The sequence below is a fragment of the Centrocercus urophasianus genome, unplaced genomic scaffold (assembly GCF_019232065.1).
Source record: "Centrocercus urophasianus isolate 14NV4802_14NV808 unplaced genomic scaffold, USGS_Curo_1.0 seq_11, whole genome shotgun sequence".
NCBI lineage: Eukaryota > Metazoa > Chordata > Aves > Galliformes > Phasianidae > Centrocercus > Centrocercus urophasianus.
The window spans coordinates 55,416,382-55,443,657 of NW_024884253.1; the positions used below are offsets into that span (position 1 = coordinate 55,416,382).

At 37.9% G+C, this 27,276-nt stretch overlaps 1 protein-coding gene across 9 annotated transcripts in view; it reads left to right on the forward strand.

The window, feature by feature from the left end:
* ZNF407 (zinc finger protein 407) overlaps window positions 1–27,276 on the forward strand; it is a 340,478-nt gene that overhangs the window by 228,387 nt on the left and 84,815 nt on the right. For all 9 annotated transcript variants that reach the window (XM_042838457.1, XM_042838465.1, XM_042838439.1 and 6 more), the window contains one exon: window positions 17,102–17,280. In XM_042838457.1, the coding sequence (XP_042694391.1) occupies window positions 17,102–17,280 (179 nt within the window). The remainder of the gene's footprint in view (window positions 1–17,101; window positions 17,281–27,276) is intronic.

Genomic DNA, 27,276 nt, shown 5'->3' on the forward strand with positions numbered 1-27,276 from the left:
TTTGACCAAATACTAAGAGTTTTTACATGTTTTTAGTGATAATGAGCATCCACAAATTCTCAGGGTCCAGAGGTTCTGTACCTATTTGGAATGCAGCCTTTCCCTTTAGGTGACTAAATGTGACTTTCATCACATTTTAATTTGAATTTTAATTACTCAGCCTTTAAGATTTTGATCAGCACTAATATATTATAGCACAGTCATCTTGTACAGTATTTAGTTGATTGATTTTTGTATGCTAAAATCTAGTCATTTTGAGAAGCAGTAAAAATGCTTTCAAGTAGAAGAAAGGTTTTGAAGATAAAGGATTCTGTACTAGATTTGTTCAAATCTGTGTCATACTGGAGAGAGAAGCCCTAAATCCAAGCCCTTGCTACAGCAAAGCAGGTGGCTGCTATCCATTCTGTTTGAAAAAAAACACAGCAACATCAAATCAGGCAGTCATCTCTTATGTGCAGCCAACGAGTGCAGCAGGGAACAGCCATGTGTTGCCTGTGGTGGTGCAAGGGATAAGGCATGTTTACAGCATTGGGTGATGATACCTCTATTAACACTCTGGGTATATTTTGAAAGGTAAATATAGTATTTGTTTATTCGAGCTGAGTTCTTGTCCAGCCTCACCTGTTCTTGGCTTGCTTTTTTATATTTGAATCTCTTTTTTTTCCTCAGACCATGTTACGACATTCTACAGAAGAATCTTCATGTTCTTTTTCTGCTCTCAAGTGCTCATTTTTAGCATCAGTTCACCAGTAGTATGGCAGGGGTACTGTAACAGGAAGGATGATGGCTCAGCTTCTCTGCATCTAAACATCTCTGTTCAATTGCTCATGTAGGAGTCAGCTCTCCCTGAAAGAAGGGCTGGACAGTGTCTGCTGTTATGGGGCTGATGCTGTAAAACAAAAGTGAAGGCAGATTGAAGTCCTGGCCCCACTGATATTAATCACATCACCTCTGTGAAGCCATGATTCTCCACCTGTCATGAAGTACACGCTTCTTAAGAGAGAAATGGATAGCCAGGGAGTTGCTAACACTTTTTGCAAGACTTTGTAACTTGAAAGATATAAATGTTAAGCTAAGCAAGTACACTGTGGTATCAAGAACTCAAATACTCCTAGTTTCTACTTCACAGGTGGGATCCTGATCCCCTGAATCGTAACATATAAAAATCTAAACTCCAGAGCAGCTGCCTCTTTCAGAATTTCTGTTTCTGTGTTCCCTGTCTACTGAGATTGCAAGTTCTTGCACAGCTAAGTGAAATGACTTGAGACATGCATGGAGCATGCATAGCCCTGGGGAGGTGGTATCTCTGCCTCAAGGTTTTTATTACACCCTTTAGGGAAGCAGGCCTATTCTTAAAGGCCTGAAAATCAGACAAGCCAAGATTCATTTAATTAATAGCAACAGTGCCATCCAAAGCTTGATTCTAACTACTACTTAGGATTTCAAGATAAGAGGACACAGAAGAAGGGCTTGGGAGCCAGCTGTTTGGATTTTGTAGGAAATTTATATAGGCATCATAAATGAAAACAGAAGAGTAATGGTGAAAAGAGGAATTAGAAGTTCTTTAGGCTTCTAGCTGTTCCTCGCTGTTCACTGGCAGAGTTTCAGGAAGAAAAAGTATGTGCAGGATATTTCATGCGAGCTAATACGCTTTTCAGGGACTCAGGAAAATTGGATTCAGCCCTCATGAAGATAAGGGCAGCCCAAAACTCAGGATTTCTATTTCCAATATTAGTGCCTTGACTTCTAGAAAGCTAAGGAGGTACACCAGTGCTTCCTTTTCCTGAGCAGATAGGAGCCCTGATGCTTCATATAGGCTACCTACACTTTTTTTTTTTTTTTTCTTTTAGAAAAAGTAGGCCCCTAATTTAAGCAAATCTTGAGACCTGCATTAGGTCTTTCCTATTTCCACTAACTGTATTTGGTAAACAGGCTTGGTTGTCTTCTAGTACTGCCAAGCCCAACAGCGTACCTGAATCAAACAAAATCATAGAATCATAGACTGGCCTGGGTTGAAAAGGACCTCAATGATCACCTAGTTTCAACCCCTCTGTCTTGAGCAGAGTTGCCAACCATCAGACCAGGCTGCCCAGAGCCACATCCAGTCTGGCCTTGAATGCATCCAGGGATGGGGCACCAAAAGCTTATTTCTAACCTATATTACAGATGCTGTGTCTTTCCTTTTGCAAAATTTTCTGAAATTTCTGAATTGTCTTATTCTTTTCGGTATTTAGACTGTAATGTTTCTGATTTTCCTGTTGTTCTTCCATACAATGAGTGGCATAACATCATTCTGTAATGGTATCCTCTCAAGTCAGTGTGCTGTGCAGTGGGAACATACCAGCTTTCTTGGAGCCAATCTTTACATCATAAATATAGGATAGCATTTCACCACAGGAGTATAAGAAAGCCTGTACCCTTGTGATGAAACCCTGCTGTTGTCAAGACTGTGATAGTCTTTAATGGCTAAAGCCTCAAAGAAGCTTGAACAGCTGGAGGCCTGCATTCAGTTGAAGTGCAATTTCAGTGCCTAATTCCCATAGTCTCCTTAGAAAATCTAATCTCTCATTGCTAGGACTAGTAACTAAATACCTTTTATGAGAACTAAATGTGTATAAATAGATTTTTCAAATACTTCAACATATGCAGCCTTAAGCACTGTCAGGATCAGCCTTGGCTGTTTTAGTCTGGAGTTGTTATTAAACCTGACCTTAAAATATGTGTTTCTCTGACTGCATTTCTGACTGCATTTTTTTGTTGTTGTTTTTCTTTTGTTTTGTTTTGTTTGTTATCATGTCATTATTATACAGCTGAAGAAAGGGTAGCACTGAAAGCAGTGGATCTTAGAATGCAAGCTAAAATATTTAGACTGTTTTCTTTAAAGCATAGCTTTCTGATCTATAACCATGAAATATTTAGAAAGAAATGATACCAGGATACTATGAGCTCTCCTCTTCTATTCACTTCATGATAGCAAGCTGCTGTTCCGCAAGCCAGTGGAAGTAGCCCTGATATATACAGTCTGTTTCCATCCCCTCAAGAATTAAAAAAAAACAAACAGCCAAACCTGTATGCATTCATTTAGTAACAAAAAAGAAATAATTATACATACAGTTTTCTTCATACATTTCTACTGTTCACTTAATTTGTGCTTACTTTTTGGAAAATACTTAGGTTATTTATAATGGTTATACAGTAAACTTCTGTGGCCTCTAAAGAGGTATGTGGATTAATGACGTCTCAAAGAATTGCTTTACAAGAGTACTGTGGTATTTTTAGTATGTGTGCTTAGTTAAAACAATCACTAAAGGGATGTTATTCACATGGGCAGCATCTTTTGGACAGAACCTATGGGTATTCTGTTTTTATGTTGTTGTTATTTTTTTTTACAGTTTCTGCATTCTAACTTGATTTTGTAATGTTCTTCTGTACTATGTGCCTATGAATAGGTCTAGTTGTTCTAAAGTTAGTTGTTGTGACTGTGGTCAAAACAGATTCAAAGGAATATTTTGGTTTTATATGAAAGGTGAGGACTGTGAGATTCTTTTCCTTTTTTGTTTTGTTTTGTTTTGTTTAGGAGTGGAATATATGTTTTCTTTAGCTGTAAAAGCACAATCAAGGCAACATGATAAGTGAGTCAGTGTTGTAAAAGTAAAACTAATTTTGCCTTCACTCACATGAGCTATAGAAGGAGGAAGCTTTATTGTCCCTGGGAAGGTGATAAGGCAGAGTAATTGTATATTATACTGTCCTGGAACATCTGCCTTAAGACTGTTGGAGCAATTCATCTATCATGGACGATACAGCATGTTTTGTCTTTCTGCTTTAACCCATCCCCACTGCTGGCCTGCACGAAGGTTTTGATAGGGACCGTGCCTGGGCTGGGGCTCACATTAATCAGTCCCCTTGTTCAACACTCCAGCTGACATAATTACAACCTGCGCACAGCAGTTATTCAAGTCGAGTCCTTGTCACTCGTGGTGCGAAACTACACAGCTCAGATCCCGAAGGAGATTGCCTTATCACACAGAACAAGGGCTCACAGGAGTTGAAGAGAATAGAAATGGGAAAATGTCTTCCGGGAGTACTATATATTCCTTTAAAATAAGACATTTGAGAGACTTACAAGGGACAAAGGGAAGCATTGTGCAAGGTCTGAAATGAACAGGTTATTATTTTTAAAAGGATTACACAGGCCATTTTTGTGAAATGGACATGGATTATTAAATAAATTCAGTGGTCTCTCTCTCTCTTATCATTCGGTGACTCTGCCCTATTAGTTTTCTTCAGAAGTGATGAAATAGTTTTTGACTTGTATAAGCTTTAAGTATCTCTCAGTAGAAATCATCAGAACACAACTAATAAAAGCGCACGTATTATATCACTAAAATTGGCGCACATAAGGGAAGATCCACAAGGATCAGAGTTAAGGGTGAAGGAAGAAGCATGCAAAAGGACTTTCAAAGATGAGTAAGTTCATTAGTTTCTGCTCTGGCATGATATGGGAATGTGAAAGATGAAGCCAAAGAACAAGTTTCGTATTTTACCACCTTTCCCTTTTTTCAGGTTAACTCTCTGTGGTCAAAAAGGCAAGTCCATACCACAGTCTATACTAAATAAAAGGGGGTTATTTTCATGTAATATGGTATGTTTTGTTTTTTTTTTCTTTAGGACCAAACCTTTGCACACATGGTCAGAAGGCCTTGGTGTTTAAGTTATTTTCTTCTTGAGTTTCTACCAGCTTTTTGAAGCAGTATACTTCAGGCAATTCCTATGCTTCTCAGTCAATAGACTTAGTCTTGCCATGATTTCTCATCTAGTTAAAATACCATATCTAATATTCAGACATAATTATGTGTAGTTGAATGAACAGAAATGATTTATTCTTGTAATGATTTATTTATTTTGAATGGTCCAAATGAAACAATTTTACAAGACAACTTATCTGGAACTTCAAATAGTCTGAAGAAGTGTCAGAAACACTTAGCAGTACCAGAAAACCTTACATGTTTTACTCTGTGTATACACACTAGGTATGCTAGGTAATTTAAATACACTTTCATTCACCTCTGTTCCCTTGGTAAAGTAAAGAAGTGTCCCTTGGTAAAGTGTGTAGCACACTGAACTTGATGTGTTGCTGTACTTTGAAAACCTGCCTATGTGAAAATTACAATTTCTTACTGATCTGTAGGACATCCTTATAGGCAGATGTACTCTCAAAGGAACAAAGAATAAGTTTTGCTGCTTTCTACTCTCAAAACAGATTTTCCTTGGGTGAATGATGACTGTGAAGTAAGCTGAAAGTACAGTGCCAAATTGCTGCATTTACTTATTTTTGTGCAGACAATGGCATTATGAGGACATAATGTGAAGAGAGTGATGTTTCTCCGATATATACTTTCAAGGCAGATCTCAGACCAGCTAATCAATCATATCTCCAGTGAAAGAACCAGATTTGACTTTCAGAACCTAAGATGGTTTTGCAGTATTGACAGCCAGGAAGGATATATTTTAATTTGCAGACTGAACAAATTTCCATGACATCATGGAAACACAATAAATGTCTGACCTCACAATGACATTTTTCAGACTTAAAGTGTACTTCTTGTAGACTTTGAGCCCAGAGAAAGCCTTAAGCTCAGCCAGTCTGACCTTCTACATAAAATAAACTGCATAGTTTTTTTTTTTCCACTTTGCTCTGTACTGTGCTTCCTGTGTTTGACCAAATTTTGTCTTTTAGAAAGATACTCAGGTTTGATTTGAAAACATCAGAAGTTGGAGAAGCCATTCCCCTTACTTGAAGGGGTAATTGCTGTAATTGCTGAAGAAATTCTGCTTTATTTCTCATTTGATTTTAACTGTAAGTCTAGTTATTATTTTTGGTTTTGCCATAGATTTTATCAAAGTTAAAGTGTCCCTTGATCATGCATTTATTCTGCTACTCATTCCCCAAGCTCAAATGTAATAAGCAGAGGGTTTTTCAATTTTTGTGGGTTCCTTCCCTTCCCCCTCCCTCCCTTAATTTGTATTTCCATTTATAACCATTTTGTAGCTTTTTGTGTCCTTTCTAAACTGTAGGCAGTAGTATGGGAAGTAGAGACATTGTAATTAGTTTCTTCTTTTTCACAGAAAGATCATTGCATCCTTACATTTGCTTGCTACTTTCTTGTTTATACATCTAAAGATTACATGGAACCTTTGTTCTTGCAGCATCACAGTGGAAGCTCACGTTAAACTGTGATTTAATCCCTAATTATTTTCAACATTCATGTTTTTCACTGTATTTTAGCATTCTATGAGTTACTTGTATGATCTGTGCAGAGGCATGAAACCTGATGTGTGGCTGCATGTGTACACACTTCAATTGAACAAACCTAGCTTCTGATACCATTCTACTCACTCTCTGTGACTTGTGTCATTGTTAATAATCAGGATTTTTTAATATACTTTTGGTACGCCTAACAAAAGTGAATCTTTCAAACAATGCTTACTCCAAAGACAAATTGGAACATTTGAAATGAGGAAGAAAATGACCATCTCTTTTTGCATGGGGGGTTCAGGCTGGAACACAGGGCAAGAAGAGGCAATATATTAGCATTAAAAAAGCCTACTGTGAACGGAGACTGTACAGACCACAGTGCCCTGGATGTGAATCCAGGCTGCAAAGCAACAGGATTTGCCCTCTAGGGAGCCATGTTGTCACTAAAATGGCTGAAGGAACTGACACAAAGGCCATTTGGAAGAAGTGCCATCTGCATCTGAGATTGACAGGCAGCCTTTAGGGTCTGCTGCTATTCTTTCTGACTCCAGCAACATTAGGAGTCCAGATTCATCTCATTGCAGTCTTTAAACTCCACACCTTTTCTTAGGCTCTGTCTGCACTTTTATATTTGAGAAAATATTTTATAGGTTCCTGAGGATATACAAACAGACCCTACAGAATTGTTCTGTAACTTTCTGTGGTCATTAAAGGAAGTACAATAGGGAAAAAATTGATGTTGAAAGGGAAAGTGTGTCTTCAATTAAATTCCTTTTAGCTTTTTGAAAAAGTGGATGCTTTCCATGGCCTCATTTCAGCAAGATATTTGATCATGTTCATAAATTTAAGCTTGTGAGTCATCCTTTTCAAGTCACTGGGGCTGCTTGTGCTTAAGCTGCACAAGTGCCGAACTACCTTGCTAAATCAGGGCCTATGATGCTTAAAGCCCAATCTCTGTCCTTATGCCACTGCAGAAATGCCGTTTCTCAGACCAACTTCTATTTTATGCCATCTGCTCCAACGAGAACAGCAAGGGGGAGGGAGGAAGCCCATGAACAATGGAGTGATTATTCTCCATTACTGTGAAATAGATGAACTCCACCTGCTATTGCTGCCACTTAAACCTTGGCTGACATGGTGCAGCAGCGTGCTGCATGCAGCAGGTCTGTGCTTCCCTCACGCTGCAGGCAAGCCTTGTTGGGAGGCCTGTGAACCCAGCCGTGGCAGGGCCACCTCTGCATGCAGGGAGGCTGAAGTCCTGCTAAATGTTAGGGAGCATTTTCAGCAGGAGGCTTTGAAAATGTACTTTCTTTTCTTTTCCTTGTAGTCAGCAGAAAGAGACCTTGTGGCTCTTTCTCAAGGACTGCTCAGGCAGACCCTTTGAAGCTGAGCAGCCAAGCTCTCAGCTGCACCCCTTCCCCTTGCAGGGGGACCACAGCATAAGTGAAGAGCTGAGGCACATGCCCTGCTTCTGCTTCCCTTCCACCTGCTCCTCCTCCCACTTCTAGTGGTAGACATAACTTCTAGCTTTCTGTCTGAATGATTCCTATTAATCTCTTCCTGAAGAAAGAATAGTTAATGGGAACATTTAGAGCTGGAAGCCATTATTTTCTTGCAATGCAAGGTTATTTTTTTGCAAAAACAAAACTTTCTTTATATAGTGAATTGTTGTGAAATAAGTATTTATTTCTCGGGAAAAATACACTGGCTGAAAATTCATGCATCAATCTCATCACCAGCACTGTTTTTATACCTTGGCTGTTTGCAGTGCAAGGTTGTAACCTGCCTTACAGATTCCTAGCAGGTAAGCTAAACCAGACCACTTCGCTTCTTATTTCCCCTCAGAATCAGAATTGCCCTGAATTTCCCTGTAAAAGAGTGTATTTTGGCTATGGTGACTGACTCTTTTAGCACCTCTATTTGTAAGAACAGTTCTTTGAAATCAGGATGTTTGCTTATTATAAATAAAATAGTAAATCTGTGTCCAGGTTACGTTTTGGACATGCTGGTCTGCTGAATGGAGCTGTGGCACAAGCAGTAATTATCAATCTTCCATCATTTTCAGTGCTGACGCACAAGTTTTTGCTGCTTCCCTACAGGGCTCTGCTACTTTTTAGCAGCCAGCACTGGACATCTGTCACACATACTGTATGTCATAACAAATAGATCATTATAGAAAAAAATGCAAAGCTATAAATGTGGAAAAGCAGCAAGTGTTACGATTATTATCCCTGGGTGTTTCTATAATACTGTCAGAATAAATCCCAAATACATTTTTATTATTTTCTTTGTGAATCTGGTTGTGTCATAAAATCTCACTTAGACATGTAAATGTAGTGTGCTCTTTTATGGGCTACTTCATATTTTCTGAGTGACAATACATGCAATGCATGGCAAGACATGTAAAGCACAGCAACACAAGCGGCCACTAGATTGTTAAGCATGCATTTTGTGGCACGATGGATATGTATTTTGGTCAGCTTAGCTTGGTGTGGTTGAAAAGCATCAGCTGTAGACAAATGTTCACGGCAGAAACAGCTATACTGTACAAGATGTTGTTGTTCCCAGCCCCTGTCCACAAGAGTTGGACAGCATAAAGGGGTGTCTGCCAGCAGGTACGTAGGCAGAACTGAGCTTGCAGTAGGTACATCATAGCTGACCTCCCAAGTTCACCTGGAGCTGAATGCTGCTAATTCTGGCAGTGATGCCAGAAGTCTCTTGATAACTGAAGTTGGTTGCACAGCCTGACTACTTACGTGATTCTTCTTCATTTAAAACTTAAAATATAAGACAGGATTTTTACTTTTAAAGGAGAAAAGGCGAGGGAAAAGTAATCTGCGTGTATGATAGGAATAAAAAGAATGAGAAAATGTATGAACGTGTACCACATTTCTCATATATGTATGCACATTTATGTTACATATGTGTTAATGTATTATTACAATTACAGTTCTGTTATGATTATGATGTTAATACATTTCAAAATATATTTTTGTCCATGACATTTTTTTGTCTTTTACTGTTTCTTTGGCAATAGTGTATTGAACTCTATCACTCCTATCAGGAAGGTGTTTTCCATTACATCCCTTACATCTGTGGTGGAAATGCGAAGTCACAGCTTGAAACAGCAATTGAGCACCTGGTGGGAAGGCAGGGTAAACTCAGAGGAGCTCAGGTGCATGCAATGCAGCTGAGTGACTGGAAGGGGTGAAGCCAGGATCCGCCCCTTCCTAGACTTCATTTAAGGGTTGGCAGTGCAGGTGAGGGTGTCTCTTGTTGGAGATCCCTATTTATTTGTGTCTTTCCAATGGTAAGCAGCTCTTTTTCCTTCGTTTTTGCAGCTGCTGCACTTGGGCTTGTTCTCATTTGCTGAAGGCTTTGTCACCCTGCTAGTATCGCGATACGCGATACTTTCCATCCCTTTATAGGATTATGCCATCACTCTGTCAAGTGCCAGTTTTTATGCAGTTTAGTGTGACTAAGAAATAAAATCAGAAGAAAGGTGGTGGTTTTAGATGCAGCAACGCTGCATGAAACTGAAAGTTCTCTATATATCTGAATGAACAGGAGCTCTTGGCATGCTGAGGAGTACTGGGGAGCTGCCAGAATCCAGGCTTGGCTGAGAATCTTGAGAAAGTGGAAATTCTAGCATCTGTGTGTGTAGTATGTGTGCAAAATGCATTCTGGTATTTAAATCTTAAATTGATGTTTACAATTGAAAAGGATTTAGGAGAAGCTTAGTGATTTCCCAAAGTGAAATGGAAAGAACTCTGCCTCTGTAGCTCAGCTGAAATTTCAACAGGAGTTTGGATAGCAGAGAGCTCTTCAGTTGAGCAGCAAGTGTCAGACACGCAGCAGCATCTGTTAGTTGGACGCCATAGTGTAAGGAATATGTTGAATTGTTGTCACCTGGGATTGGGGCAGTGACACTTTAATGCCCCGTACACTGCATGATGTTTTGATGTGGAATACTGAAACCATAAAAAAAACAAAAACAAAAACATAGAACCATGACAATTGTGAGAGTGATTAACTGTAGTGTGATTTGCCTATGATTACAGTGAATTCCTTTGGATTTCAGCGTGTCTCAGAAGATAATGTTTTAACAGCAAAGGGGGTGAGGGTTTAAGCAAGGATCACTGGGCAAACATTCTATGAATTGAAATGTTCATGAGATCAAGCTAAATGTTCTTTATGACCTTGTTTTGAGATATCTGTGATTCTGCTTCTCTAGTTAAAATCATAACTGCAACAACTAAAGTCAGTTATCCAAATTAGCTGGCACTTTCTGTAAGCCTGCAATTTTTTGTTAGTCACCTCAGTTATTAGCCATAGAGGAATCTTTGACACATACTGTTTTCTTGAGAAGTTTGTTTTCATCATAGCTGCTTGGATTTTTGAAAGAAGGTATGCAGTGACTTTGCTGTACTTCAGTCAAAACAGTGACGTTTGTGTGCTTCTCATATATTGCATAGCAAGGTACAAACAGTGCAGAAGACCTTCGGAGTGCTCTCTGTAGTAGAGTGAACTTGATTCGTACTGACTAGAAGGAAAAAATAGCAATCTTTTAACTCAGCTGGCTGTATCACTGTGTTTGTTTTCATGTTGTAAATAGTGACATCCATGGAGCTGCCAGAAGGCCTTTAGGTTATATGCATCTCTCTGCAGCATGAGGATGTTTGTACCTGGTGTCCTGGAGAAATCTTTTCAAAAAAGCTTTACGTTGTACCCTGTAGGGTGCTAAAATTTTTAAAACTTAGACAATTAACACTTTTTGCCTCATTTGTACCTTCAAAGCCTTCTATTTCCATGTCTTACAGCAAGTACCTTTCTGAAAACATCAGGTACTGTATAATGGAAGAGTTACTAATAGGAAATTGAAATTGGGACAAACATCTTAATAAAAATAGGTTGTTTCCTGCTATATTTCACAATTAATATTTCATGTTGTTGAATACAATGTTAATATATTATTGTGTACAAAACCCTTAGAAACTATAGAAGCATTCATATTATTGATAGGCAAGTTTAGAATTAACATAGCAGGCTTTTTGAACTTAAGGGTTTTTATTTTCAGAAGTGCCTCAAAAAGTATGAGGACAAGAAATACCTCCAGTTTTGGACAGTCACAGTTGCAGCTGGCTGCTGAACGCTGCTGTTTACATGGGCTGCATAGACCAGACTGCTGGCTGGAAAGGCACTGAGCACAATCCCTTTCTGCCTGCCAGTAGAAGGGCTGAGCCGCCCTGCATGGGGAGGGGATGCCTGAGGCTTTTCTCTTACCACTTGTGTTGTTCCCTGGCTGGCTAGGAGTCCTAGAGGGTAGGGAAGAGAGATGATCAGGAATAGTGACCAATGTTAACTCAGACTTTCAGGCTGACTGTTTCCACCCAGCACAAACTTGTTCCAAGGCTCATAATTCCTCGCGTAGTTCCTTGCCACTGACTTAGAATTCTTGCCTATGTTTCCTGCAAAGTATACATCTGTGCTCTTTTATCCTGGGACTCCTAATAGTATTGCTGTTTCTAATGGGGAGGACCTAGTTTTACTGAAGAATCCAGACAGTGGCTTGCCAATGCAATTGAGAAAATGGCTGAGTAGGGGCACTGTTACATACTTCTAGGGATCAGAGGAACAACAGTGTTTTCTTCCTTGCAGCATAGTATTGATAGGGCTATTGGGAATGCTTTTGAACTAAATGGGGAAATTTAGATGCAATATTAGGAGGAAAGTCTTTGCTCAGAGAGCAGTGAGGTGCTGGCACAGCTGCCCAGAGAAGCTGTGGTGCCCCATCCCTGGAGACATTTAAGGCCAGGTTGGATGGGGCCCTAGGTAGCTGAGCTGCTGGAGGGCAGCCCTGCTCATGGTAGGGGGTAGGGAGGGGTGAGCGTTGAGGGCCTTTCCAACCCAAAGCATTCTGAGATTCTGTGATTAGGGTGGGAAGCAGTTAAGAGAACTTTTGCCCTGTACCTTTGTACCGGTGGCGTGTTTTTTTCCTCCTTTTCCTGTAGATGTTCCACTTGGTGCTTCTAGCACAAGAGCGCTATTTTGGTAACAGAACTGATAAATAAGAGAGACAGTGGAAGGGGGAAGACAGTGTAAATTCTGAAACTTCTCGTGTTGACAAAACTTTGTGTCAATTCATGCTTCTCCTAACCTTCCACTTTTCTCTGTACTCTTCCATAAAGTAGGTAAATGCTGCTAAGGAGCATGTGAGGGCACTGAGGGTTATGGTATGTAGCATTTGGCTTTCTTGACCTACTGTGCTTGCAGTTGAAGAAACAATTTCTTCTCATCCTTGGAATAGTTAACTCTAGGCTCTACTACAGATAAGTTTTGAGCCTTGTTGCTGTCAAATGCCATCAGAAATGTCCATTAGAGGTTGAGTATTACTTGCTGTTACAATACCTAGGCAGCTTTTTTTCACTGTGGTGTGCTGTTCCTGTCTCAACATTTATCAGTATTCAGAGGTTTGATTAGAAGGTGGCAGTGACCTCAGAAGTAACTTGAATCTCCTGGCTCAGAGGATGATCAGTGGCACAAAGTCCAGTCAGAGGCCAGTGGCTAGCAGTGTAACCCAAGGGTCAGTACTGGGTCCAATCCTATTCAACATCTTCATCACCTGGATGGATGAGACAGAATTTACCTTTGGCAAGCTTACAGGTGTCTCAAAACTGGAAGGAGCGACCGCTACACCACAGGACTGTGTTGCCGTCCAGAAGGACCTCAGCAGGCTGGAGAAATGGACAGGAAACTCCTGAAGTTCAGTAAGGAAAAGTGAAAAGTTCTGCACCTGTGTGGGATCAACCCTAAGCACCAGGATGCACTGGGAACACAGGAAAACAGCTCTGCAGAAATAGACCTGGGAGTCCTGTTGGACACCAAGCAGACATGAGCCAGAAATGTGCCCTTGCTGAAAAGAATGCTAACAGTATTTGGTCTGCATTCAAATTAGTATTGTAAGTAGGTGATGAGTGGTGATTCTTGCCATCTACTCAACGTTGGAGTGATGTATCCCATTGTGGGCTTCCCAGTACAAGAGAGATATGAACTTCCTGGACTGTCCAGAGTCACTGGTATGGCACTGGAGCATCACTCACCTGCTTTAAAGCTCAAAGAGCTGGTTCAACCTAGAAGAAGTTCAAAGGAATCTTATCTTATAAATGACAGGAAGTTATCAAGAAGATAACAGTGGTGCCTACTGCCAGGACAAGAGGCAATAGGCTCAAGCTGGAACACAGGAGATTCTCACTGAACACTGGGAAACATTTTATTTACTGTGCAGGTGAGAGAGCACTGGCACAGTTTTCCCAGGAAGATTGTGGAGTATTTTGCCTGGAGATCTTTAAAAGCCACCAGTCCATGGGCCTGGGCAGAGGCTTCTAGCTAGCTCTACTTGTGCAGAGGGATTGGATAAGATGACTTCCCTCCTCGTGGAAGGGACGAGAAGTCCCTTTCAATCAACCATTCTGTGATTCCGTAGAAACAAAATTTTACAATGGACAAGTTATTACCAGCTGTTGATATGCTGGTACTTAATTTGTCAGGAGCAGCAAAAGTCAAATAACTGGTTGGTAGGAATAAGCTTCTAATGACAACGTAAATGTGCAGTTAGGACAATGATGTGAATGTATCAGTATATGGAGAACGCTGCAGATTTAAAAAAAAAAAAAAAAAAAATCCTTTTTTTTTTTTTTTTTTTGTCTTTAGCCACAGAGAAGTTCTGTTACTCATAAGCAATGGTTGGATTTCTCAGGAGAAACCTGCTATCTGTCTCCTTTACTTCACAGTTCTGTCCCTTACAGGAATGCAGGAGCTCTCCTGGCCATATGCAGAGGGAATTACACCTATACCCTTCCCAATATATCAGTCTTTGATAGAGGAAGTCAAACAGGTTTGTTGCCCTTATGGGAAGTATGAGCTGAGCTCCTCATGTTTCCAGTTCTTCTGCAGTGTCTCATGTCGTCTTTCATCATGTGCAGCAGTGGATACCGAAGAGTACACTAAGAGGTCTTCCACTTCCCTATAATAGAACTGTCACTGAATTTGCATTGTCTCATAAACCTTTTTTCACTTCTGATAAGAAATGTGAGTAACACTAGAAAAAAGAAATTTCAGTTCTGCTTCTCTGCATTAGCATTAAATACAAACCCACAGACTATAGCTTCAAACTAATTAAGTCTCTCTAATGAGTGCCCTTCCTGTTATTTCAGAGTGTGGAAAAATTGCCAGAAATACATACATTTGATTTAGAAAATGCAAAATGGATCATAAGGAGAAAGGCATACTTACATTAAGAAATAATGATAATAATTTAACTAAAAAGCTCTGCTCTGGTTTAGCCTTACTGGAACACAGGCTTATTATTTTCAAAAGATGCTTTTATTTGTTTGCTGCTGTAATATAGAGAGGAACTCAAAAACAGACTTTATTCAAACAATTTCCTTTGTGCTGGGCTCTACATTGCCACATTTCAGAACAAAGGGAATCTTTATCTCAAAGTTTATAGACTCCTGGAAGCTAATTTTATAGCACAAAGCCTGTCAAATGTTTAACTATCATCACTGTTGCACTAGTATAATATTTTAGTTAGATGTTTATCGTGGCATAGCTGTAATGAAAATAGAGTGCTGTTTAAAATCACAGAGCTCTGTGTTTAGTCATAGGAGATGCATGGAATTGGGTGGGGTTTTTTTGTCATACATATAATAACACATTTGCACAGTACTCGAGGATTGCTAACAAAACAGACGAAGTGCATTGAATAATTAAAAAGTATTTTATATGGAGTACAATTTTGTCATGTCATATTTAAGGGTATCACTTGGCTTCAGAAGTGCTTGGATTTGCCAGTTGTTACCTTCCTGGTTTACTTTATGATTTCAATTGCTGCATTGCAACCTAATATGAGAGGCCATCTCAATTCCTCATTTTGATTAAGCCTTTCTGGGCTCATCACATAGAAAGGTAGATTTTTTTTTTTTTTTTTTTTTTTTAATTTTGATTTCCCACAATGGATATATCAGTATGTGGGCATGTTTAGGCACAGAATTTTACTGATGGCTAAATAAATGAGACTTTAGGCTTGCTCCGTTTGAGTGGCTGAAGCAAATTCACAAATCAAAGGAGATAGGACTGGCCTTTTATGACTTGAACAGACTGGGTTTTCTTCACGACTCTTACATAGGTTTCCACAGATCCTTTATATATTTCACAGAAATATTTCAAAGCAAAAAAGTTTTATCTTTCCTGAACGTACTATGAGAGCTGAACTAAAAGGACACAGACATTTTATTTCAGATTTGTATGCTCTACTTTAATCCACTGCCCTTTAAAATATAACCCATGATAGAAGGTTACCAGATTGTCTCCTGCTTTCATTGCAGTGTACGCTATCCATTTTTTTAATAAAATACATGTTCCACTTTAAGAACATTTATGAACACTGTAATTTTTTCAGGACTGAATTCTGAAAGATGCCAAGGACCAATATTTCCCGTATTTTTCAGTGAACATAAGTGTCTTCCCTGACATTCTTAGGAGTATGATCATTATACTAGTATATAGCAGATGGAGATGACAGAGGGTGAGCTTTGGCAGCACCGTAAGGCAGATATCATCTTTACTATGACCATCTCCAATGGAGAGACAAGCACTCCAACAGAACTTCAAGCTGCTACTTCCAGTTTATAATGGGGGTCCTTTTTTAGGTGCTCGTTACTGTGATATTTGTAACAATGACAAGTAAACAATTGGTTGCTCAAAATACTACCACTGTCTGTTTGAGTGTTTATGAATGCTTGGTTGTCTGTTCTTTTTTCCGTTAAGCTAAATTAATGTTCTTAATTTAAAATTAATAGTGTCTAGTGCTATGAAATTCTACAGAAGAAATTGTCGTACGTAGACCGTTATTTCAAGAATAATCGTTGGTTATTTCTGCTAGAAATAAATGAAATTGCAGTATAACATATGTGGGTTTTGTTGCAGATTTTGAGTAAGTAGGAAATTCTACTGCAAAATTTTTGATTAAGACCAACATTTTAAAGACTGAAAATTAAAAACTACTGTCACATCGTGGACCTCTTTGTATATACACAATAATTGTATGGTTTTTTTCTGTTCACTTTTTCTCAGAAATATCATTGGAGGCATTTCATTGAAGTGCTTAAAACTAATTGTATATATATTCTGACTTTTATATATAAAACTTTACTGATTGCACAGCTGTATTTCAGATGTAAATCACAACCTAAGAGGTGTAAACAGCTCACTTCTCTGTTATAGGAGAGTTCTCTGTTATAGGAGGAGTTAATAAGGTGAGGTAAAATACTGTGGAATATCCTTAAGAAAATCATTTGCAGAAATCCCTGTAGAGTCTAAGAACTTTGTAAGGCAGGTTTACCTGAGTGTAGTTGGGTATACTATAGGTATCCATGCATTTCAGTAGAGAGGCTTATTCAGAGCCTAGAGCTCAGAATAGTTAACACAAACATCAGTTTTGCTATGTTAAAGAGTTTTGTTTAATTTCTCTCCATCACTGACTACCATCTAGAAAATTAAAAACAGTAAGACTTCTGCAAATGTGGGAACTGTTCATTTTGAAATGCTTTTGATTCTAATGTATTGTTCAGCTAACCTGAAAAATCTTTGGGAGCTTTCATACAAAGAACAGCTTCCGGTCAGAATTTAAAAGAATGCAAGAACTGCGCAGATTAAGAAAAACGAGTGATGACCCATCTTCTGTTGTATCACTAGATTTTATTTTCAGCTTGAATGATAGTAATGAATAAACCTATATTGTCATTATATAACCTATTTCTTTTTTTTTCCATTGCTTTTTAGATCTAACTGTGCTGAAAACATCCGTAAGCACATTTTGCATACAGGAAAGCATGAGGGAGTGAAAATGTATAACTGTCCTAAATGTGACTATGGAACCAATATCCCCGTAGAGTTCCGTAACCACTTGAAAGAACTGCACCCAGATATAGAAAATCCTGATCTGGCGTACCTACATGCTGGTAAGGTCTTCCTTCTCTTGCTTACAAATTCTTTGCTTTTCTACGGTGAGCATGCTTAAATGATAGCAATAAGAAAGCTAGCTGTTTGGAAGAACATGACTTTAAAGTGAGTTCGGTTCTCTGCAAGTTTTCACAAGGGGTGATGGCCATGCATCAAGCACTGAAATCCATTCATGTTTCATAAGCAAGGTTTACAGTTCAATTCATGAACATCAGAAATGTGCTGTTAAGGTAATGCCTCATCTTGAAATTTTGTTGAAACTTTTTAGGAAAGTTTTTTTGTTTTTTTTTTTAACGTGTAGTAAACCCCTAAGAACAGAAAACCAAAATCTCTTAGGAATACAGTGGCAAAGGAATGTACTGCTTCAAAAATTCCTGTATTTCATTACAACAGAACAGTGTTTAGCATAAGAATATGGAACAGCAGAGATCTAACAATAACTTCTGTGTATGTTTTGAGGCTTTACACTGGAGAGCATGTATGAGAAAATCCCTGGAGGAATGCAAAAAAGGATATTGCTTTAGGAGCAGAATTAAAAGAAAAAGTTTGGGATGTTTTCTACTTAGGAAAAATGTATTTATATATTGCAGAGATTGTGAAGTTCAAAACGGGAGAGCAACAAAATCAATTTTTGGATCATAAAAATGGGAAAAACAGTTTAGTGGGAGGATGCTAGGAACAATGGTAAACTTGAATGAAACTTTATCTTAATTCAGGAGAGGCAGATAAGTTAGACATCACTGAGAGGATAGGTAAGTCAGAGGAGAGGAAGAAAGAACAGATGGTGAGAAGAAAATGTTTGGAATTCACAAACTCTTCCCAAACAGAGGAGGAAAAAGCTTTGTGGGCCAAATCTTCCTTAATATGTAGATTAATCTTTTGTTGAAGTTTTGCTGTTAGTGTTGTTCTGTCAGATTTGAATCTTCTTCTATAAGGAATTATTTCATAATTTTTGAGTCACATACATGGGATGAAGATGACCTAGGGAGCTTTCATTCAGCTCTATGCAAGTGCTGAGGTTATTTTAAAACCTTTCACTCTTCTCAGAACGGCTGCTTACTTTCCTGACTAGAGGCAGTGTGTAATTTGTACCATACATTTCTATTTGCCAAGTATTCCACTTCATTTTGGAACCAATCATCAGGTCATGTCAGCATATGGTGGATAATATCTGGATGTGCAAAAAAGTGCCAGTTGGCAGAATACCAATTTTAAAATAGGTCAGAAAACTGATTGCATTTTGCCATAGTTCTAACTAACATGAATGAACATTGAGCTCAGCTTAAATCCAGATACTATGGGATTCTCACTGTCATAATCTCACTTACGATAATATAACAACTAAAATGCTTTCAATAGACAAATATACCTTTCTCGTATGTGAAAGAGGTAACACTGGTACAACTACTGACATTTTTCTAAAACTTCAAAATCTGTGCATTGTTTGTTCAAAACTCCAGTATCTAACCAAATTAATTGCTCATTGCTTTGACAAGTGGAACAAGAGAAGGAGCAGTACCTATGGTAGAAGATAGAGATTGGTTCTCCAGCTGCTTTCCTCAATACTTTTTCTGCTTTCAAACAGCACTGCTTGGTAGTGATAATTTTGGTTTGAAGTAAATGTTTGCCATTTAGGAGCTTTTGTCTTATAGGCATTATGATACTATTATGATCCTTTATTTATATCCAAAGAGAAAAATATCTATGGATTGACATCTCCGTTATTCCACTGCAGAAACCATGGCATCTCACTACTGCGTAGTGGTCTTGTGTGGCTATTAAACTGGCTGCAATGCAAAAAGTTCTTTGGAGAGAAGAGGAGCAGATTGCTAATTATTGTTTTGATCACGTTGAAGGTTATGCAACAGTATCAAGTTTTTTTTTTCTGTATCATTTCTGTGCTGCGGAAGTAGTTCATATTAAAAGTGAACATGATCCTTGAGAATGAGTGCTGCTCTGGGATACCAGAATAACCCATTTTTTTCTGCATTACTATAATGGGCTTATTCTCTGAGTTTCCCTTGTGCAAATTAGATGCAATGCTGACATAGTTCAAGGCAAAAAAACTTTTGCTTAAAAAAGGCTTCGTTGTAGTCACTTATGTGATTATGGAACTGCTTAAGACATCGAACAGAAAACTTGGAGCTGTTCTGCTAATTTAGAATTAGGAGTCATGAACTATTTCTCATGAATTAAAAAAAAAATCAAGGCAGGCAGATGAATTTATTGTATTCTTTGGTATATCCATTCTTTCCTTGAAAGCAATCCTATGCTTGTGAAGCATTCAAATTATCCAGCATGCTCTGAGCGTGTCTGCCTCTCTGGGAGTATGCAGTGGTGGAGGATTGCTTATTCCTTTGGATCCTGGCAGAAGGAAAAGCATGAGCCACATCCCTTTGCTGTGCAGCCCTGTTCTGGGGCCTGCTTGGAAGAGCCTTGTGCTGCTGTGGAAAATTATAGGTGTCTCTGGGGTTGGGCATCCACAGAACAAAGATCATGATGATAGTGTTTTGGCAGTTTGCTGCCTACATGGTGATTGAAGGCTTAGTGCTCATGAAAAGTTACATAATTCATGACCAAAATGATAGATAGACACTTGATTATAGTGTATGAGTTGCTTCACAGGGGGAAAATATCAGACGTGAGCTACTCCTAATCTAGCTGAGAAAAGCCTAAAAAAATAGTTACTGACTGCATAGTTAGACAAATTGAAATCAGAAACAAGATGCAAACACTTAAATATGAGTTTGATTGAGCTCTGACAGCAACTAGCAGAAGAAATTTCCCCTGTTCCACTTCTTTGAACTTTGGGAAAACTGGATACCTTCCTGGAAGATAGCTTTTAGGTAGGCCTGAGGTTGCTGGGCACACTGCAATACTCATTTAAGATAATTTAATGGGCTTTGATGCACCAGAAATCAGGCTATTATCTGATAGTCCTTTCTGCTCTTAAGTCTTAAAACAGCCTGTTGGTAAGGGTTCCACCAGTGCATCTAAAGGGTGTAAGTGCTGGAATAGCTGAGGACACATGTAAATTCTCCAGCGTGGTGTTCCTCTTGGAGATGAGATTCCCATCATCGACACTGAATTCCTTCTGTCTGAGCTTGAAGTACCTGTGGCTATCTGATAGATATATCTTCCTCTTTGATATGTAGTTTTAAATTCTTAATAAAATGCATAGGAACAGATAAATTTTTAACTTTAAGAGGTGTTAGAAGAATTCCTAGGAAATTCTGCTCTTCTGTTTGGCAATTCTCTTGTTTTGTTATTGGCTTCTGAAGTCTGACATAAATGAAAACGACAGGTCAATTAAGCATCTGTTCAGCAAGCCAGGCCTACCTCCTGCTCTTTTTTTAGTTTGGGAGAACAGTTTTAGCTCTTGCCAGAGAACAGTGAAAAAAGAGAAGTTTACAGCAAAATCACTTTTGTTCATAAGTTTGAAAAATATTTTTTGAACTTTTTTTGAAGTTCAGTTTTCAAAAGGCTGAGCCTCCACACTTTCCTCTTTCCATTTCTTTACCTTTTGAGAAAGCAAGCCGTACCAGCAAGCTGCAACCCGATTACATCATCAACAAGGGACCAAATTGTGATGCTATCAGTTGTAACAGTTGCAATATTCATGAACGGAATTCTGAAAGTTCAAATAGTTAATCCCAAATAAAATTGTGATCTTTATCCCACTTGACAGCTACATTTATCAAATTATTAAGAGAAAAAATTGATTGCTAAAAGTTATGGTGTGATCTATTATGTGATTTTATCAAGGTATAACTGTGTTACCAGGTGGAAACTGCAGACTTATTCAGAATGTGAATTGGACGCACATAAACTGATAATATATCAATTATACCTGTGTTCTAGAGATTTTCTATTTCAAATTTATTTTTTTCCCTTATCTTTTACAACCTCTGACTCTTTAGTAGGAAGTATAAAGTTGGAAGCAAATTAGGAAAAATAAAATAATAGTCTCTGTTTACTGTTATATTCTCTGAATTCATCGTGCCACAGAAATATAAATTCAGTGAATGCTATGGGTGAAATCATGGAAATACGAATCAGTTAATTCCTTGTGCAGACACTTATTTCAAACATTAAGTAAAGCCTCCAAAGAATGGATAAACAATTTTATTTGAAAGCATATTAAACTTTGTCTTGATATAGTTCTGCTCTTAGTCTTTATCACAGTTTAAATAAAACATTCTTCAAATGCTGTAATTTAAATCAATATTAAGAATCTGCCATTGCTAGATATAAGCAAATCAGGTAGGAGCCTTTTCTGTAGGAATACTGCTTGGATTGTTAGTCAGATAAAACATTATTTTTGATAGCTGATATCCTTTTAAAAAAAAAAAAAAAACAGAAAAAGAAAAGCAGCAGCAGCTCTGCTTCAAACAGGTTTGCTCTTGTCATAGCTATTAGTGCCAGTCTTTCAATAGCATGTCATGTTGATTGGCAGACACTCCCTTTCCTCTTTTGTGAAGAATAATAATTTTAGTGAGTGCTTGAAATAAAAACCTAGTATAAGTGATTTGCTGTTTGTAAAGGAGAAAGCTAGGTTCCTTGTAACCTATGTAGATTAAGTATTATTGTGTTTCAGGGAAAATTAATCTACGTTTGAAAAAAAAAAAAAAAAAAAAAAAAAAAAAAAAAAAAAAAACGGGAGTCATTTTGATTATTTTTATATCTGTTTTCTGTTAGGAGGCATTGTATGCCTGGAAGAATTTCCCTAGCCACTGTCTCTATCTTGGTGGTCATGACCATGGAGTTGGTACTTTCCAGGTAGCCACTGACATGAAGAAAGATATGATTATATTTATTTTTTTTTTTTCCTTGTCTAATATGTAGCTTTTGCTACTCCTATAGAAGGCCTTTGTTGTTCGTTTCATGGTTCCTCAGCTGCTTTTCCTGAGGAGTCAGCATTTAGTGCTGCTGAGTGACATGAGAGTGCTGAAGTATTTTGATGCAAATATTACATCATCTAACATGCAAAAAACCCACCACTGTTAACATTAGTAATACTGCATTAAGTGAACACTATTCTCAAATGAGTGAAGGAATGAATCTCAGTAGGGAAAAAAATGTTTGGGATATAATTTTAAGAAAAAGGAAATTTTTTGTCTAGACCGAAGTCTGGAACTTCCCTTACTGCCTTTGATCAGTGGAAGGTTATGTTTGTCACATCATGCACTGTTTTTCTATCAGAAAGTTTGATTTTGTGCTGTAGGTTCATTACACAAGTACTTTTTGTAATCTATGGCACCAATGACACTCATAGTTGTAATCTGACATTCTGTTAATGCCTTTCTGCCCACATCCCCATGCTCAGGGAGTTTCCTGCCCCTCTTTATTCTCTGAAGGACCATCCCAATTTGTTATAGGTAGCTGATTTTCTTCCAGAGTGACCTGTTAGAGTTTCCTTGCCTGTGTCTAAATAAATAATCTGGGGGATAGGATTCTGTGATAGCTCATATCTGCTTTCCTATCGCTCTTCCTTGTGCTTTCCTGTTCCTGGGGAAGGAACAATTTGCCTCACCTGGGTGCCAGCTGTGCAGAAGATGAGAACAGAAATTCTCATCAGTTTTGGAATCGTAAGATCATAGAATATATGGAAACCCTTCAGGATCGTTGAGTCCAATTCCTGGCTCCGCACAGAAACACCCAAAAATCAGAACACATTCCTGTGTCGAGTCCTAAAGCCAGCCTTGTATCTACCCTCAGAAGATCATCAGACAGATAGAGGTCTGCTATGCAAATTATTTGTAATCCATTGCATGATGCTGGTAGCCACATACTGCTTCCCTACTTGTGTTCACAAAGACTGTTGCCTTTGCAGGGATGTCAGATTTGCTGATGAAAAGGAGGTAATCTTACTCCAAGGTATTACTTGGAGTAATTACACTGATAGATATTAAAACCTTCATGAAGAACATGAGATGTATTATTGGCTATTTTCTGCTAAAAATAGAATATCCTAACATAAAACTTTTAAAGCAAGGCTTAAATATTAAATTAGAGAAGTAGAAGTCCCTTAAGATGAGGTAGCACATGTAGGAAGGCAAAGAATTGAATTCTGCCAGGAAAAAACAGTATGTATATTGGTATGTGGCAAATCTAAGTATTAATATGAAACACTTGTATTCAAATATTAATATATAAAAATTCTGAGATAAACATAAGAAGCAATACATTAGGCTTATCAAGAAAACTTTTGAAATAAAAAATAATGATGAACTTTGCAGAAGCATTAGAAAGTAAAGATGTATGTTGTGCGGGAGTTATGCAGGATGTTTTGAAGTCTGGAGATTGTCCACCCATAAAATTATAAAATTTAATTTCTTTTCCTATGAGGAGAAATCCTTTTAAGAGTAGATCTCTTAGTGTATCATCCAGGGAAGTTATGCTGGGGTCCTAAGAAAGCTCTCAGTAATTGTGTTTATTAAGGCAAGCACAAGGTATAAGATGCAATGGATGGAAATGCTTATTTATAAGGTAATATATAATATTTTCAATATATAATTGAAATGTGCTGTGAATTTATTTACCCCTGAATATGTATAATATAAATATCTATACAGAGTTTTATAAGCATCATCCCTATTACAAACGAATTATTGAAGGACAGGGTTTAGTGGGAAATATTGGTGATAGGTGGACAGTTGGACTGGATGATGTTAGAGGTCTTTTCCAACCTTGGTGATTCTATTATTCTGTGTTTACTTGGAGGATTGAACTAAAATGTACTTGCAAGACCTGAGAGCACACTATATTTCAGTGTGACGATATACCAGAGTTCACTTTGCCTACATAATACCACCACCTGTTGGCCTTTGTCAATGTGGCTATTCATTATTTAGTGGGCACTAAATTTGCTATTGCATCTGAGGTGCTACCAGCATCTCAACAACATGCACAGAAAGAGTGTGCTCCTAATAAATCATTTAAATGATTATTATATGCAAGTCTCCTTTGATTTACTTGCAAGCCATTGTCTCAATTTTCTGTTTTAATTACAGAATTGTTTATCAGAAAATTTTGATGCTACACAAAATGGAAAAAATAATATCAAGTAATTTTGCAATCAGAAATGTTTAAATATATGTGGATAATGTTAGATACAGAAGGACTGAATCAAGCATTACTTGTGTACTTTACTAGATCAAGTCATTAGTGAGGAGAAGAGCCCTCAACAGTAATTGCTCCAATGAATCACAAATCATTGGCATTCCATGCTGATTTTTAAAATTTCTTTTGGGCTTTCTTTTTGTTTGCTTTCATTGATCCAACATATGCTGCACCGACATTCCATTAATTTCTTGACGTGGCATCTTGGATCTTGACCTTTTGCAAGCAGGGATGCCTTGTCTGTCTGGTACACGTGTTCTTTTGTACTTCTTCTAATTTCTACTTTACTTCCAATAGTTCTTCATAATTTTTCCCATCTTTTCATTTACCAGGTCTTTGGTACCTTTCAAATGCTAAATGCTCTCCCATATATCCTTAGTAACCATGCTGGATTTTTCTGTCCTTTTTAATATTTAGGTTTTATTGGATGAATGTAGATTGCACCTTTTCTAACTGTGCCTTAAATAATTGCCACTTAAGGGAATTAAGAAGTACAAGGGAAGGAAAATGCTGACCCATAGACTAAGCAGAAGGAAAAAACGTTCCCACTGGGTCCAATTTCCTAAGAAGGACCATCAGGATAGTGACTAGGACCTGAAATTATGGGCTGAATGACCTCTAAAAAATTATCAATTCAAAGAGGAGCTTGTCTGTAACTGTTTGCACTAAAGGAAGTGAAGATAGGTAGAAATCTCACAGAAGAAAGATTGTTTCAGTTTCTTGGTGAACATAGAAGAGCATAGTATGAAACCATCATGTAAATACATTGCATGCAGACTCTCTGTAATTCTTGAATCATGTCAAAAAAAGAGGCAGATGTTATCTCTATTAACTCCCAACATGTCAACTAGTTTATAAACCCTGGTTCTAAATGGGAAGATAAATGTACATCTTCTGAATTTAAGATATTTTATTCAGGTCTTGCATTTATTGGAAACAGTGCATGCTCATCAATATCTAACATCAAAGAAATTAGCTGTACAAAAACTGCTGCAGATCTAATACAGATGTGTTCCTTCTTTGAGCCACTGCAGTCTGACTTTCATATAGTATTCACTGATAATACGAAAGGACCTTAAAGTGAATGCAGTTTTCATGTAAATCGCATGGGAACCTGAGTATAAATGAAAACTTTTGGGCTACAGATAATACAAATTACTGACTGAGGTCCGCAATACTGGGTTAAAGACATTGCTGCTTCTATAGAGATATAGACTGAGAAGTAGTAGTGCAAGACACTGGGAGCAAAGCTGCTGGACAGGTTTCTGCACGCTACTTAAGAGGATTTTTTAGGTACTAGAAGGATTGACTACTTCTCAATTTAGAATTTTAGAAACCTAGGCTTTTTTTCAGAAACTGGAATTTCCTTATCAACCAGTGTATGTTGAAAATAGTTTGTTGCTGTATAGTTTTTAGGAATATAATGGTGTTGCAGAGGTGGTCAACATGCTTAAAATGTTAAAAAGACTACCGTATGGCAATCTAAGCTGTGTCTCGACCTCCTTCGTGACTTGCCAAAATGGTACTTTTTAGTCTAAACAGTAATAGCAGGTAAAACTTTTCAGAACAAAGTTTGTCAAAGATTTAGAAGAATTTGTCTATTTGAAGTGATAGCATTCAGAGGGAACTTTTGAGATGAAATTATTTATTGATGGGGGAGGGGGAAAGATAAAACCTTGGTCATCTAGTTGTCTCGAGACACTGGAAATTTTTAGGGAAACATTTTTTATTTAACGTAGATTTTAGATTCAGGGTATGTATTTGCAATGTAGATATTTTCAGTACACTTCTAAGAGGACAATGGAAGGGAGGCATCAATTGCAGAAGGATTTGGTCAGGTTGGGGATACTTGCTACACAGAGAGTAAATCAATACGACTTGTGAGCAAAGTAAAATATTTGAGGATCTCAGGAAAGCAGAGAGAACTAATAATATTTTGATGTGTGCTGACTGGAGAGATTGGGACAAATCATTCAGAAAGTATTTCAGCTCTGTTATCATCTTCTCGCTAGAAATGGAAAGGGGAGGGAATAGCTGCCCACAGAAGCTGTGGTGCCCCATCTCTGGAGGCACTCAAGGCCATGTTGGATGGGGCCCTGGGCAGCTGAGCACATGGGGGGCAGCCATGCCTATGGCATGGGATGGGGTGGGCTTTGAGGGCTCTTCCTACCCAAGTTGTTCTGTCATTCTATGATCTGTTTGGAATTTTTACAAAACTTTTTTTTATCAGTCTGTATACTTTTCCTTTGCTTAAATTAAAAGTGCAGCTGTTTTTACTTCATAAGAATTTTGAAAATAAATACCTTTGTTTCATAAAAATGTTAAAGAGGTAAACTAAGATGTTTCAATTATTTACTCCAGTATTTTTTGGAGAAAATCAATGTATTTGTGGTCTGATTTCTTCTGATGCCGATGGGCAGAAAAATGGGTGTCCTTCTTGGAAAATGTAGAAATAGGTTTGTTATAGAAAGAAATTGTACCTTAGTTTAAAATGTAATGTGTTTTTGTAAAGCTCTAAGTACACTTGAATTTAACTCTTACTAACATAACATAGCGTTACACTGCATTTCTCAAAGCAGTTTTGTTTTTCTGAATGTGGTTGTGTCCGTTTCACAGGCTTCACAAGATATCCATGTCTAAATATTGGTAAGCATTATTATCAGCTGTTTTGTTTTACTATTTCAGTTTTTCACATTCTGTCTTGTATTTCCAGGAAGTGGTAATTGTTACATATACACTTACATGAGAAAAATTCGTGGAAGTAGATTTAAAGAAGAAAGAGAGAATTTCTAGTAGACTTTGTCTATATGGACTGAGTTAAACCAAACTATAGTCCTCATTTTTCATGTATTTCTGAATGTAAGTAGACAACT